Source organism: Phocoena phocoena, chromosome 13 (genome assembly GCF_963924675.1).
Source record: "Phocoena phocoena chromosome 13, mPhoPho1.1, whole genome shotgun sequence".
Lineage (NCBI taxonomy): Eukaryota > Metazoa > Chordata > Mammalia > Artiodactyla > Phocoenidae > Phocoena > Phocoena phocoena.
The window spans coordinates 52,828,361-52,845,065 of NC_089231.1; the positions used below are offsets into that span (position 1 = coordinate 52,828,361).

At 36.7% G+C, this 16,705-nt stretch overlaps 1 protein-coding gene and 1 non-coding gene across 2 annotated transcripts in view; one reads left to right on the forward strand and one right to left on the reverse strand.

Moving 5' to 3' along the window:
• THOC1 (THO complex subunit 1) overlaps positions 1 to 16,705 on the reverse strand; it is a 41,933-nt gene that overhangs the window by 8,931 nt on the left and 16,297 nt on the right. Inside the window, exons 9-11 of the mRNA XM_065889793.1 lie at positions 14,963 to 15,036; positions 13,518 to 13,626; positions 12,213 to 12,344 (exon numbers count right to left, since the gene is read on the reverse strand). Of these exons, the coding sequence (XP_065745865.1) occupies positions 12,213 to 12,344; positions 13,518 to 13,626; positions 14,963 to 15,036 (315 nt within the window). The remainder of the gene's footprint in view (positions 1 to 12,212; positions 12,345 to 13,517; positions 13,627 to 14,962; positions 15,037 to 16,705) is intronic.
• On the forward strand, positions 15,171 to 15,243 carry TRNAR-CCU (transfer RNA arginine (anticodon CCU)). Its single transcript has one exon. It is a non-coding gene; the product is annotated as a tRNA-Arg (tRNA).

Genomic DNA, 16,705 nt, shown 5'->3' on the forward strand with positions numbered 1-16,705 from the left:
ATGTGATTTAAGGATCTGATTCTGTTACTGTATGAACCACCCCAAATTGGCAGGCTGAATGGCACGCTCCCAATCTCCCTTTCCTCCACTCCTGGATGACTTTATATCTCCGCTTGGGCTCTCAGTTCCCTGACCTCAACTCCACTGACAGTCACAGCCCCTCTACTTTGGTCCCCAACTACCATGGCCACAGCTGGACCTGGCTGTCACTTGCAGCTGCCCCAGCTCTGAAATCACAAGAGTCTCACTTCAACCTCCTATCCTTCCCACTCAGTTGTCCCACTGTACCTAATATTTGGACTTTACTGAGACCTTAAGTTCCTTGGACCCTCTATTTTCTGGCTATCTGTAAGTCCCATCCTGTTATTACTATAATCCTATTTTAGTCTAGGTAAAGGTCAGGAAACGTTTTCTTAGAGGGCCAGAGACTAAATATTTTAGGCTATGTGAGCCAAGAGGCATATTATGGATATTATGTAAGTACTTATGTAAACATTTAAAATGTATAAAAACACAAGACAGGCAGTGGGCCACATTTGGCCTATAGTCAGCTGACCCCTGTTTTAGAGTACGTGGTCTATCTCTTCAACAACTTTCTTGCCAACTTCCTTAACACCCTCATCCCATACTTCTGTCACATCTACTGAGCAAAAGGGCAACTTGGAGCAAACCAACTGTTAGTCACCTTCTCCATCCTAACACTAAGACTTCCCATCTAGCCGCAGGTGGAACTGCTTGAAAAAAAATACACATCAGGGCTTCCCTGGTGGCGCAGTGGTTGAGAGTCCGCCTGCTGATGCAGGGGACACAGGTTCGTGCCCTGGTCTGGGAAGATCCCACATGCCGCGGAGCGGCTGGGCCCGTGAGCCATGGCCGCTGAGCCTGCACGTCTAAAGCCTGTGCTCCACAACGGGAGAGGCCACAACGGTGAGAGGCCCGCGTACCGCAAAAAAAAAAAAAAAAACAGAACGAAAAAACAAATCACACAGCTACACAAATGGTACCACTGCTATGTTACTGTCTCCAACTTAGAATTCTCCCTTGTCTCTAATCAGCAATCTTTATTCTCCAAGGCTGTTCTCCCTCCTATTCTCCACAGCAACTATTTCAAATCCCTTGTACTTACCAGAACACTACTTACTACCCCTCTCGCTCTCAGTAGATAATTCCCTCTACCTTCAACGAGGAGAAAAACTCATTAAAATGGAAGTTTCAACTGCACTCACATCCTCATTCGCCTCATTTCCTCTGCCACAACATCTTCAGGATCTTCACTGAAGGTGATCCTTCTATCTGGACATCCCATCAGTTAACCACCCTGGTGCCTTATCTTCAACCCTTTCTTCTTTCCAAGCTCCTTTCCATTAGCATTTAATAACTTCTCTCAAAAAGATTCTACAGGGCTTCCCTGGTGGCACAGTGGTAGAGAGTCCGCCTGCTGATGCAGGGGACACAGGTTCGTGCCCCGGTCCGGGAAGATTCCATATGCCGCGGAGTGGCTAGGCCCGTGAGCCATGGCCGCTGAGCCTGCGCGTCCGGAGCCTGTGCTCCGCAACGGGAGAGGCCACAACAGTGAGAGGCCCGCGTACCAAAAAAAAAAAAAAAAAAAAAAAAAAAAAAGATTCTACAGCTTCACCTTATCCTTCCTGAAGAGCAAAGCTTCTTGTAAGAACTGGCTACATTCAGTTTCCAATCCTCCCCTCAACCTGCCTCAACCAGTGGTGTTCTGGGTCACCAATCCACGGGAAGTGTTTTGCCAAGACCACCGATGACTTACTTGTTATTAAATCGAATGAGCACTCTTCACAGTCCTCATCCTACTCAATATGCTTGGCTTCCATGGGGTCATATTTTTCTAGTTCTCCAATCTCACTGGCTACTCTTCTATCTTCTTCTCTCCTTCTCTTTTCCTTCTCCCTCAAATGCTGATTTTCTTCAGGATTTGGTTTGATGCTTTCTTTTCTTTCCAGTCTACACTCCCCTCTTTAATTACCACGTATAAGCTGATAACCAAACTATATACCAAATCTATACTCTCAACCTAGATCTCACTCCTAATCTCCAGATCTGTGTGCTCAAGAAGCTACTACATATCTCTGTTTGAATGTCCCACTGACACTTGATCAGATTTCCTGTCCAAAATAAAACACACCAATTTCCTCAACAAAGTCTGCTTTTCTCTGGTGTTGGCTAATTCACCGAGAGGCTCCACCATCCATCTATTTGCCTAAACTACTCCAGGAACACTTCCTGGAAAAAGCAGCAACCATGAGCCACAGGAGCAAACCTAAAGTTGGAGTGTATAGAAGAAAGAAACAGGAGGTACAAAGACTGAGGCAAGTACAAGACTGGCCAGTTTGAAGACCCTGAGGCGTTTAGCTTACAGTGAAGACAGAAACTTCCTGGCTTGAAGAAATAGGTGCTGTTTATGAACTTTTCATCTACCCTGAGCTTTAAGTCCCCTATTCCACATTTATTTTTTATGTTGGATGATAATTTTTGATAGAAACAATGGATTGAAAACAAGAGTCAAGAAGACATTGAATCACAGGTGGGAGGGGACTAGTTTGATCATTTAAACTAACTGCATCACACTATCCTTAAGAAAATGAGGCCCTGACAAGTTAAAATGACCCCTGCAAGGTTACACAGCTAGTTAGTAAGAGGTGGGACTATCAATTGTATTCTTTCTTTAATAATATATATTTTCTAGTCCTGCTTTTCTTCAGTTATTTTTAAAATTACACCATTTACATCATGCATTGGGTCAAATATTTCTTTGCTGTCTTTGTTTTGTGAACAAAGGACCTTTTATTGTCCTTAGCTTTTACTACACCTCTTAGCTCAGGCCTCAGCCTTCCTGATTATTATTCTAAACCTAAAAAGGCTCAGGCTACTCTTCTTAAGTTATTCTTATGTGCCTTTCTGTCAATAAATCGTACATACAAACAATATTCCTTTCTGCACATTTGAAACTTTTCATAATAAAAAAATTTAAAACCAAAACAATGCTCTGGAAAAATTAAACTGAAGTATGAAATCTTCCATTTCTGTTACTTTAACACAAAATGCTTAAAAAATCTTTACTAAAAAACAAAATATTAAGAGCATTCTCATTAATTAAATTCTTACTAATTTGTGATTATTAACACATCAGATGAAAATATCCAATTTTCAAATTGTGGAGTATTTTTTAAAGTTCAAAAAGGTACAGTTAATACAACATTCATGTCTCACAATCCAGTTACTTATCAAATCCTAACATTTTTACTTGTTCCACATTTCTTAAAGAAATAGAATATTATCAAAACTGTTGAAGCCCCTCTATAAGCTCCCTCCACTATGGAAAGCACTACCATGTATTCAGTGTTGCTGATTCTAATGCATATTTTACACTATTATACATATAGAGGCATCTATAAGTATCAAGGTATTTTGCATGTTTTCAAACTCTTATACTACACACATTATTCTGCAATAAGCTATCTTTCATATATTATGTTTGACATTTACACAACTTGATACATGTAGCTCGAATTTAGGGGTTGGCAAATTTCTGTTAAGGGTCAGTAAATTACTTTAGGCTTTGTGGTCATACAGTCCTCGTCCCGACTACTTATCTCTGTTGCCATGCAGAAGCAGCCACAGACGACACGTAAAGGAGTGAGCATGGCTGTGAGCCAATAAACTCATTTACAGAAATAGGCAGTAAGTAATGTGCCAACCCCCATCCTAAGTCATCCATTTTCAGTGCTTTATAGAACTCGACGGTATAAATTTACCATAATTTACCACCCACCCAGTCTCCTGCTTATGAACATTTAGGTCGTTTCTACACTTTCACTTGCAAACACCTAAGTTACAATGAGTCATATATTTCCTTGTGCATATGTGTGATTCTCTAGGGCCCACATCTTAGAAGTTTTAACTTTGCTCTTTATTATAAAATTACTCTGCAAAGTGGCTGTATCAATTTATACTTCAACCAGCAGTGTGTTAAAGTTCTCCTTTCCCCACACTTTTGCCAATACATTTCATTTATAGTTAGGATATTTAATTTTGGTCAATTTGACAAATGTGAAGTGATTATCTCATCATTTTAATTTCTTTGGCTACTAGTGACATTTAGCATCTTTTATAAGCTCATTAGCTATTCAGGTTTCTACATCTGTAAATCACCTGTTCATACCATCTTTCCAGTTTTCCATCTGGTTGTCTTTTTGTCAACGGTATATTTAAAATACTAATCTTCCTCAGTTCTGGAGATGGTGAATATCTTCTCCTACTTTGTGGCTTGTCTTTTCACTTTGTCTAGTCCTAGTTCCTTTTTCTTCTTTATACCTGTACTAATACTTACTGTTTTAATTATTAGAGCTTTATAGGTCTTAGTATCTATATCTGATAGGGCAACTGTTCCTTCTTAGGAGGAAGTAGTTACTCTTGGCTTAGTTACTCCTGGCTTTTTGCTTTTCCATAAAAACTTTAAGATCAACTATTCAAGTTCCCTCAAAAAGCCTGTTTGGATTTGATTTAAAATACACTGAATTTATGGACACATTTGGGGAGAAGCTGCACTGGGTCTTCCTATCTATAAATGTAGTCATATCTCTTTATTTTTATAATTTTATCCATGGAGATTACTCATAGGTACTAGTTTTCATTGCTGTTTTAAATAACATTTTGTAACCAGTTGCTTATAGGAACACTATTGATGTTTCTTTTGTAACTTTGCTGAAGCCTCCTTAATTCAAAGTTTGTTGGTTCTCTTGGATTTTCTCTGTAGACAATTATATTTTCAGTTAGAGACAGTTCAGTCTTTTCTCTCCAATACATATAACTCTCATTTCTGTTTTGTTTTCTCTTATTGAAATGTAGGTCCTCCATTACAGCATTGAACAGAAATATGGTTGGTAGATATCTGTGTCTTGGTCTTGAAATTACTGAGAATACTTTTGAAAGTCTGATCATTACATATGATGCTTTAAGTTATAGGGTTTTTGTCAATCCCCTTAATCAAGTTAGAGAAAATTCCCTTCTACTTCTGATTTGGTTTTGTAATGAGTATTAGATTGTATTGAAATAATTTTCTTGGCATCTGAGATGGTCATAGTTTTTATTTAAAAACCATTAATCTGTTAATTTCATATTAATCTTTCTGGTATTGAATCATACTTACAATCCTGGGATTATTAATATATTAATAAATATCAAGTCTATTATTTAGAGACTTAAATGATAAATATTATTAAATATTATAAATATTATTTAGTCTCTTTTTAATTTACTTTATTAAATTTATTTATTTATCTATTTATTTACTGGCTGCATTGGATCTTCGTTGCTGTGTGCGGGCTTCTCATTGTGGTGGCTTCTGTTTGTTGCGGAGCACAGGCTCTAGGCACGCAGGCTACAGTTGTGGCACACAGGCTCAGTAGTTGTGGCACATGGGCTCAGTAGTTGTGGCACATGGGCTCAGTAGTTGTGGCTCGCAGGCTCTAGAACGCAGGCTCAGTAGTTGTGGCGCACGGGCTTTGTTGCTCCACGGCATGTGGGATCTTCCCGGACCAGGGCTTGAACCCGTGTCCCCTGCACCGACAGGTGGATTCTTAACCACTGCGCCACCAGGGAAGCCCCTAGTCTCTATTTTTTAAAAATAGCTACTATCAATTTAAAAAATTGATTTGTGAGTTTTTACAATATATTTTTCATCTCTATTCATAAGTGAAATTGATATATATACTTTTTTTCTTGTTCTGTCCTTATTGGGGTTTTATTTAAAAGTTACATTAATCTCATATAAGGACCTTGGTTGCTTTCCCTCTATTCCTTGAAGTGCTGATAATACGTACCTAAAAAAATCTGGGACTGATGTCATTTGAAAGGTGTCACTTTGATTACTATTTCTTTAATAGTTATATGTTTATTCAGGCTTTTAATTTCTTTGTGAATCCATTTTGGTAATTAAGTTTTTCTACAGAATTACTATTTCATTAGATTTAAATATAGTCTCTTACACATTTTACTGTCTCTGTATTTCCAATTACTCCTATTTTGTTTATTGGTACCTTTTCACTTTTTTCCTTAGGCCTGTTCTACAAGAACTTCTACAAAAATTCTTTTTATAAAATTTTTCTTTTCAAAGCCTTTGGTTTTCCTGATATGTTCTATAGTTTCTTTGTTCTATTTCATTAACTTGTGCTATTATTATTACTTAGTTCTCTCTTGAGGTTTATTCCGTATCTTTTTTAGCTTCCTGAATTCTCAATTTGTCACTCTTAAATTTTTCATTAATGCATTTAAAGTGGTAATTTTTACCTCTCACTTTATTTGTGACCTACACATGTGACCTAAAATACTTTGTCCTTCTTCAGAACTAGGCTCCAAATCCAGTCTACACTGGCAGGGTATTTTTTTAACCCTGTCTTTAGTCTTTCCTAAATAGCTGCTTGGCATCACCAAAGAATTTACTCTTATCTTGCTTGCATAACTATGGATTGACTCACACACAGAAGGGATTCTAAAAATAATAAAGAATGATGAGTATGCTCTAAACTTTCCAATATGTTCAATGGTATTTATGGAGCTGCCCTGTGTCAGGCCCACAGAATACAGGAGTGTCACAATAAAGAGGGCAGCTCATGCCTCCCACCTTGCAGATCATTTCAGATTGATTTTATGCATGTAAAACTTTAGTAATTGTGTTTACCTTTTCAGATGAGTGGAAGTATACCCATATGTTAAAACTGACATGAGTGTCAGCAAAAGTCTTCAAACAAACTGCAGTTTGTAAAACCCTAACGATTCATCAATGCCTTCATGCCATAGAACTGGAATTCAGCAGAGAAAGTCAAACATCAAAAGAGAATTCTGAAAAATAAACTAACCCAAGAGTTTGTATATATTTCAACTATAGTGGTTAGACACATTGCCTACAGCTCATATGACAATGAGATCTATAGTAAACAGAAGATTTGGTTTCTCTCCTTGTGAAATATTAATGGTAGGCCAACTAAATTTCTGATACTTCCCCAGTGGCCACCCAAGGGCCAACACTGATGTGCTAGATAATGTTGTTAGATTACTTCAAAGCCTGGATCAAGTGTGTCAAATATTCTAATCAGTTTTGAGAAGCCCAACCAGTTAACTCAGATGGATGGTGTCAAGACGTAAAGTCTAACAACTGATTTACATCAAGGTTCATCAGTGGAAAACATTGCTCCGTTCTTATTGAGAACTGCTGAGTGCTTATATGATTTTTAAAGTGTAAGGCCTTCCATCTTGGACCTATAAGAAAATGTCAGCACCACCCATTTAACAGCTTTTTGCTATAACTTTTTTTTCTCTGGGGGCACAGGGATCAATGATCTAGTTTCTACTTAAATTTCTGATAAACGCCAGGAACCTCATGGTACACTCCTGGAACTATTTGGAGGGCTGGCTCTTTCTCTGGCTGCAGACAAGGAAAACTCAAGCGGTGTTCCAGAGTTGTCCAAAAACCTCCCAGACCTGTTTAAAGGGAGTCCCATATGAGACAACTGATGAAACTAAAGGAAATTCTAGGAAAGTGGTTAGCCTGCCTGTCTGTCTATAGGAGGGTCTTACTTCTGAGGTCATTTCCTAACTAGGTTGTAGTGTGTCTCATAAAAGATGAGACCTGTTTTTGCCTACACTACATAAACACACAGCCTTGGCTATCTCTCAAATTGATAGAGAAAGTATGAAAAATTTAAGGCTGTACTGACAGCTTCTTTCTGCCAGGAACTTTTTTTTTTTTTAAGTGACTAAAAGTTCTTATTTGAGAGCTCTTCATACAATGCAGAGTCTGGGAAGAATTGTTATTTCTCTTACCTCCATGAACAAGAATGGCCTAATGACCACACTAGTGTGTGACTGTGGGACAACCACTCTGGTAACTGATAGCTCTGGAGTATTCCCCCGGATTTTTTCATTAGGTCACTGAGTCTCAACTGTAAGGGGAAAAGGAGTCGGTATTCTGAAGAACTGGGTAACCCTGAAGCTCATACCTAGTTACTGGCTGGGCTTTTTTCTGTAAGAACTCAAAGATATAAAAATACATTCCTTTAACCATCATGCTAACACTCATGATACTTGGAATTTTGTTTGAAAATGCTGGTTCTACTTTTACATGCTGCACAGTACTGAGGGAGAAATTCCTATAATAGTACAGTGCCCCTCACACAGTATGATAAACTGGACAACTGGAGGTGAAATCCTCCCTTAAAATTTCTGAGTAAGACTCTGGACTATACTTAAGGAACCGGCAGTTCTCCACTAAAAATAATAATCCAGGGATTATTTTGCTACGTTAACAAGGGAACTATATTGTTGGAAATTAGTGTTTACAATCATACCCTAGGCTTGAGTTTCTAGTGGAAACTTCCACCTTTAAGAAAGAAGGTATGATAAGTTAGAAACATATCTATTTTATCTGTAAAATCTGTGCCTACCTGAAGCTGCTACATGATTGGCCTGTCTCTAACTAGAAAGGTTATATCATCCTTCCTAAGAATGATATAAGGAAAACTCTCCTAAGAAAAAGTCTGACCACATTCATGTAAGCAAAACACAAGGGTTCTGGGTAATAACACGGCCATCAAATGAGGCTATATGCTCTATTTGAGTGATGAAAGACCTAACCTTGTAATGACAAGACCACTCTCCTAAACCTGCTCACCACTGAAACAATGGGCTATAGAATTATACTCTAAATAATTAAATGGCTTTTGATTTCACTTAAGCTAGCTCTCACTGGCAAGAAATATATCCCTGAAAAATCAGGAGTGTTTCTGTCATTTACCAAATCTACAACCAGAAGAAAGTTGAGAAGTAACATTAGATTGGCACATACTTAGGTGGGATGGCCTTTTCAGAAATCCTGGGATGTAAAACATCATGTAAGGTGTTATAGAAATGCTAGAAGGCTTCTTTTAGTGAAGCAGTAAAACTTATCAAATGGTGCTACAGGTGGTGCATTACAAATATTTTCACTTGGATGCTGAGTAATAAACATTGGAAATACATAGGAAAAATACAAAGATTGCACAGGAAGGGTTCTTATATAGGTTGAAATTTAAGATAAAGTTACTGCTTAAGAGGCAACAAATGGAAGTGAAGATGCAAAACATCACATGCCTTACATTCTTTGTTGCAATTCTCTGTGCCTTTTTTCTTTCCCATATTGTAAAGTTTTAAGCTTCTAAAACCTGCTTTTCCCTCTATCAAAACGTTACCTAATGGAATTCCAGTGCTTAACCCTGAAAGCTCATGCTGTCTGCATTGCTGGTGAAACAAAGCTCACAAAGAGTCAGTAAGGGAGACACTATTCAGGGACCAGGTCTGATAAAGTGGTGAATGGAGATCGATACAAAAGCACTGATTTTACATTCCAATGTGGAGATGTCTGAAAATGTATAATCCTGCTGCTTTCTAAAATGTCCTTGGAAATGTCAACTGTCCAAAAAAAAAAAAAATCTTTTAAGATATCCAGGGTTTTGAAATAGTTGTCATGTCCTGAGAAATGTGACCTTTAACTGCTAAAAGCATACAACTCTTACTGGTTGTTGTATTTTTTAACTGTTTTGCCCTGATAATATTATTTAAATTGATATCTCAAGCTTTCTGAAAGGTATATATCTTTGGGAAGCTTCTTTGTTAAATTAGAGGAGGCTTTGGAATTTTCTTCCCTTTCTACATACGGTAAAATAAAATTTTGAATTCTTTATTCAACCAAAGAATTTTATATGTCTGTTTCATTTAAATGAATAAATATATCTGGATTTTAAAAAAATCCAATGTGATAATCTCTATTAGGTAAATTAAATCAGTTTATGCAGTCATTACTGATATATTTGGACTTACCTACCCTTCTTTTTTTCCTCCCTTCCTGCCATCTGTTGGATTTATAAAGTAGTCTATATTCCTTCTTGTCCCCTTTTTTAACCCCTTGCCATTTGAGAGCTACAGGATGTTTTTCCTTTGGTGGTTTCCCTTTTAATATAATAATGTCTAAAGTTATTCAGCATTCCTTTTCTCCTCCTGAGGATTTACAAGGACTGTAGCATACACTTAAATTACTCACTAAACATGTTTTCCCCTCTGATTCTTATTGTTATCTAGTTTACATACTACATTAAAATTTTTTTAAAAATCAGTTATTATGACTTTTTTGTTTTTAGTCAATAGTAAACTGAAATATTTTTCAATTTCTGTGCTCACAATTGCTTTCTGTATTCCACTCCTTTCTTATGGATTCATTTTCCTTCTTCCGGAAGATCATCCTTTAGTAGTTTTTCACAATGATGGTCTTAAGAGTGGTATGCTTTCCTGGTCTTAGAATGAAAATGTCTTTATTTCATCTACAGTCTTGAGTGCATTTAGCTGGGTATGAAATTCTGGACTGATAGTTTTTTCTCAGAAATACTTCTCCACTGTTTTCTGGTATCTATTATTGATAACTGTTAGAAATCTGTTCCTTTCCAGTATATTTGTGTTTTTTTCCTCCCCTCTTTGGTGGCATTTAAGGTTTTCTCTCTATACCTGCAGTTACAGCATAATGTACAGAAGTATGGATTCATCTTTCTTTATCCTGCTTGGCAGTTGTAGCACACTTTTAATCTGAGAACTTGGGACTTCCTTTAGTCCTTTAGTTTCTCCAATATTCTCTCCATTTTGTTCTTTGGCAATCCTACTTAGATATATGCTAGAATTTCTCAATCTATTTTCCATGGCTCTTAACTGCTTTCAGGTTGACAAAAAAAAATCTGTCTCTGTGCTGTGTTCTGGGTGAACTTCTCATCATTAGTACTCTTGTCATCTATGTCCAAACTATAGTTTAATTCTATGTGCTGTGCTTTGGTTTCAATGATCATATATTTTCATTTTCAAGAATCCCTATTAGTTGTCATATTAAACTTTCCTATTTCATTTCAACTGAAATGTTTCAGTTTCACAATTTCTTACTCTCCATGGAGGCTGTACTATCAATTATCTCTTTGATTATCCAAAACATATATATTTTAAAGTCCTGGTCAGGCTATGTATCTAAAATAAACAAACATACATCCCAATAGTTGATTTTGTTGGTGATCTTTCTTAGCACTGGATTTCGGAATTTTAATTTATCAGAGAGTTTTGAATGGAAGGCTTTTGTTTTGGGATTGTTGCTTTTTGCTTCTTCTTTATCTCTGTGTATACCTTTTTCTATCTAGTAGTTTTGTACTTTCTTTCACCAGGTCCATGGGCCCAAGTCTAGAAAACAGTCTCATGATGACTTTTTGGAACAGCTGTTTCATGAGTATAGTGGGGATATCTCATATCTGGTCATAGAGCAAGCAGAGGACACAAAGTTGTGCCTTTGTTATCCCTAGACCCACAACTTGCTATGAAACCACAGCCTTTGGCAGAAGAGTGGTAATATCTACCTTAGCTTCTTTTCAAAAGTGGGTTAAGTTCTACCCCAGTCTCTGGCTTCAAGCAGTGAATATGGCTCTGGCTCCTGGTCCCACATGGATCTGGTCTCACTTGTAGCCAAGCTCCTGGTTGCCACCACCTGCTTGGAATATACAGTCAGCAGGCCCAAGGCTTCATTTTCACTTATTACTTGGCAGTTCTGGTCTGTGAAGGTATTTATCTTGTCTCTGGAAGCCCAGCTTTGTCTTTTTGGTTTTCTCTTTTTATATTTTACCTGTCATTGCTTTGTGTTTGGAGCAAAGGGAGTGAATCGAAACACAAACTCAATGTGCCATCTTGACTAGAAACTTGCATAATGCCTTAGCATTGTATTTGAACAAAATTTACTTATTACTTATTAAACTGTGTAAATAAGATTAACAGGGAATTTTAAAACCCCTTATTTGTACCTAAATGGAAAACTATACAAAATATTTTCATAAATGCAAATGAAATCCTAACTTGAGGTTCAGAATATATGTACTTGAAAATAACTAAAATGTATTTAATCCAAAGTAAATCTACAAAACAGACAATGCAGAACAACTTTTCACCTTTGAAATTAAATTAGTCTTACTTCTACAAGAAGAAATAGGACTCTCAAACTAACATTTATCAGTTTTAACCAAAAATAAAGTAAGAAACTTTTCTACTGTATTTAACGTAAAAGGATATCAGCTAAATAGAGAAAACAAAAATAAAAACATTTCTTACTATGCTTAGTGAAAAAGAAAGATTTATACCTTTTCACTTGTTAAAAACTTTGCAAAATATACATGCTCTCCTCCTGTTTTTAATTCTTCCATCTTTTTCCTTGAGGCCTGAGTATCATCTAATTTATAACTCTTAAAAACAGCTAGAACTTCTTCAGAATACTGCAAAGTAAAAATATCAATTAGTTTTATTTGGCATTGTTGCCCAATCATTTGTTTAGTGCTTTTCTTTATCAAAATAATGTGTAATTTATTCCCAGTTAATCATATATGCATCCTTAAGGCACACTAAACAAGAAAAATTATGACAGCAAAATGAGGGTAAAACTATTTTTTGTGAGATATCATGGTTACTGTAAAAGTAGGAATAAACTCTCTACTTCTGGAAAAATGTGATTTCTTATGCAGTTTGTGTAAGGGGCAAACAGAGAAAGGAATGCTTTGAGAGTATACAGAAATTTACCAGTAAAAGTAGCTGTTTAATCAGCAACGGAACTCTCAAGCATTTCTTGTGCTAAACACTGTGACCAAATAAAAAAATGATGTCAAAGCCTATCCAGTTGAGGAACAATTCCAGATGATTTCTCACTTACCACTTAACCTGAATTTGGATAGTTATGGCGAAAAAAAAGATACTTCATATAAAATAAAAACTTTAAAAAGTAACACAGAAAACACACCATGCTACTTTTAAGAGCTACCTATTAACTTTAGATTTTGATTACAACAAAAAGGACAAACTGACCTTTAAGGAGCCAAGAAAAAGAAATACAGAGGATTCTTATAGAAAAGAGGTTAGTAAACTTTTCCTGTAAACAGTCAGATAGTAAATATTTTAGACTATATGGCTCAAATGGTCTCAATCACAACTACTCAAGTCAGCCATTATAGCACAAAAACAACCACAGATAACACGTAAATGATTGGTGTCACTGTGTGACAAAATTAACTTTGTCTGCAAAAGTAGGCAGTAGGCTGGATGTGGTCCAAAGCCATAGTATGCAAAGTCCTATTCTTAGAGGATAGCTGAAATAATTTTGTGCGAAGGCAGGATGTATTCTGTAAAAGTTCATCAATTGACAATACTCGCTATGTAAAAAAAAAAAAACCAAGGCTGTAATTACTAAATTTCAATCCTCAAGTCATTTATAAACTACTCTCAAAATCAATTGTTTATATATTAATTTACAATTTAGCTTCTATATTATGAAATAGGTATAAAAACATAAGAGGTAGAACTATATAGTGAAAAGTATGCTGGACAAGAGTCAAGTTCTGACTCTGCCATTAGCTATAAAATATTGGGCTTTTGGTAGTCTGTAATTGGCAACTCACCTTGAGAAAAGTTTTCCATGAAATTTTCTCATAGCATTGCACAGGGTTCCTAAAGTAATCCTGAAGTGACCAAAATTTTCGGTACAGGTTGTAATCAATTGGAATGGAGCTGATAAAATAAACGTTACATTAAATAAATCATTTAAGTTCTTTTAGAAATATCTAAATGCTTTGACTTTTCTTGGGTCACATATCCTCTGAAAAAGGTAATGAAAGCCATGGCTTCTTTCCCTAGAAAAGTACACAAATTCATAAATATTTATATAAACGTCTATAAATAATTTCAGGGGGTTCATAGACCCCTATTCCCTCTTTATCTTCAGTGGTGGAACCCCTGAATTTTGGCTGGATACATTCAGAATTTAAGGCTCTCTTTCCCAACCTCTCCTGCACTAGGTGTGGCCATGTGATTAAATTCTGGCCAGTCAGTGGGGAGCGGAAGTCATATGTCTTATATGGGCTATGTTTTACCATTTTCCCTTTTCGCTGGCTAGAATGCAGACATGATGATGAACCATCCTGGACTATATGAAAAAGAGCAAATACCAAGGCATGGTGGAACAAGAAGTTAGAAGGAACATGGATCACTAGACAATCTCCTTGAAGAGTGCTACTGCATCAGCCCTGAACACCTGTCTTCTGAACACCTGTCTTCAGACTTTTACATGAGAAAGAAATCAATTTCTATGTTGTTTAAGCTAATGTTAATTTGACTCTAATGGTAAAAGCCCTAGGCATTATATCCTAACCAACACACTAAGACCTAGTATGAAACAAACACATTAAGTACATATCAACTTAGTATTACAAAAATGGCGTTACTAATTCAATTTCTAAATCGGCTATGTTACAAATCTTCAGTGTCAATACGTATTTTTTTTTAAACATCTTTATTGGAGTATAATTGCTTTACAGTGTTGTGTTAGTTTCTGCTATATAACAAAGTGAATCAGCTATATGTATACGTATACTATCTTACTCCATTCTTTCCAAATAAACCTTAACAAGTTGAACCTATGGATTACAGTTAGCATCTGTGCTAAGCTTCATGCCCATACAAATATTCCAAGTAAGACTGTAATTTTATATGGGAAACAGGAAGTAGGTTTAGTGATCCACACAGCACCATGATCTCAAAATGAAATGGAAGGGAGAAGGGAAGGAGTGCGTAGGTTGCCTGTGGTTGGCTTTTCAAACGTTATGAATATATATAAGGTAGGTTACACCTAAACAACGGACTGCCTGCACACAATTTAGAAACCAACTGATAGAGCCCATTAGTGATTTTGGAGTTGTAATTTTAAGTGATTTACATTAAAGTTACAAACAAAAGAAATCTATAAGCATGATCTCCTTCCTCCCTGTCTACATTCTCACCTTAGTACCTGATAAGTCATAAGGTATTATCTTTGTAAATCAAGAAATCTGAACTTCTAAACACTCACCAAGTTGTTGGAGCTTCATCATCCCCCATTTCACCTTCCTCCACATCCATTCCTTCTTCTCTGTCCTCCATGTGCTAAATTAAAAGAATGTACATCCTGTCATGAAGCAGTTGTCAGGCAGAGGAAAATTCTATATGACAGGGATCCGAGAACTCAAGAGCAGTATGACAATAATATAAGATAACCATGAAGACATGGTGCAAGGACCTCCCTGGTGGTCCAGTGGGTAAGACTCTGCACTCCTAATGCAGAGGGCCCGGGTTCGATCCCTGGTCAGGAAACTAGATCCCACATGCATGCCGCAACTAAGAGTCTGCATGCTGCAACTAAGATCCTGCATGCCGCAACTAAGAACAGTTGCAGCCAAAATAAATATTAATAAATATTTATATAAATAATAAAAGAATATAAATATAAATACCTATTCATTATAAACAATAACAACAACAAAAAACATAGTGCAAAGTTTTAAACCAGTACTTTTCCAAACACAGTCAGTACATTCTCTCTGGGAATAGAGAATCTATGGCAAAATATGATTTGGAAACATAGTATACAATGACCTGTTGGAAAAGTGAGAAGATCATTAGTACACTAAGGATTCCAAGAACCACCGTAAATAACTCAAAGCGATTTAAGTAGTTTTTGTCCCCAACTTTAATTTGACCTTGAAAATCTTCCCCCGCCTGTACACATAACACTTATTATCTGGGAACACTTTAGGATATGCTGGGTGTACAGCTCCATATTGAAAAAAAATTTTTTTAATACTTAATTTTTATTGGAGTATAGTTGCTTTATGATGTTGTGTTAGTTTCTACTGTAAAGCAAAATGAATCAGCTATACGTATACATATATCCCCTCGTTTTTGGATTTCCTCTCCTTTTAGGTTACCACAGAGCATTGAGTAGAGTTCGCTGTGCTATACAGTGGGTTCTCATTAGTTATCTCTTTTATACATAGTATAGTGTATATATGTCAATCCCAATCTTCCAATTCATCCCACCCCCCCAATTTAAAATAACAAGGTTACATAAAATAGTCCAAGAAATACCTAAAAGATACATAAAAGGGAAAGGCAGATTTTGAAAAATCTTAAAGTCAGTATCATTTCCAAATTGACAATGATTACAATTTAAGGGATAAATTAAGTAAAGTACTCTGATTAATTTACAGTGAAATATTAGTTACATCTAATTAATAATTTTTTAAACTTTATAACTTGCTCTTAAATGAAGAGCAGGTGCTGAATGTCCAAAAATTTGCCAGCTCTGGACTGTCTTCTGGACACATCAAAAATAATCTTTAGGGGGTGTCCCTGGTGGCACAGTGATTAAGAATCTGCCTGCCAATGCAGGGGGACACGGGTTCGAGCCTTGGCCTGGGAAGATCCCACATGCTGCGGAGAAACCTAAGCCTGTGCACCACAACTACTGAGCCTGCGCTCTAGAGCCCGTGAGCCACAACTACTGAGCCCACTTGCCACAACTACTGAAGCCTGTGTGCCTAGAGCCCATGCTCTGCAACAAGAGAAGCCACCGCAATGAGAAGCCCGCGCACCACAACGAAGAGTGGCCCCGGCTCGCCGCAACTAGAGAAAGCCCGTGCACGGCAACGAAGACCCAACGCACCAATAAATAAATAGATAGACAGACAGATAAATAAATAAATAATCTTTAAAAATAAAGTTGATCTGCTGATGTCCTTTTGAAAAAATCAGTGGGCAAATGATGGATTACTTA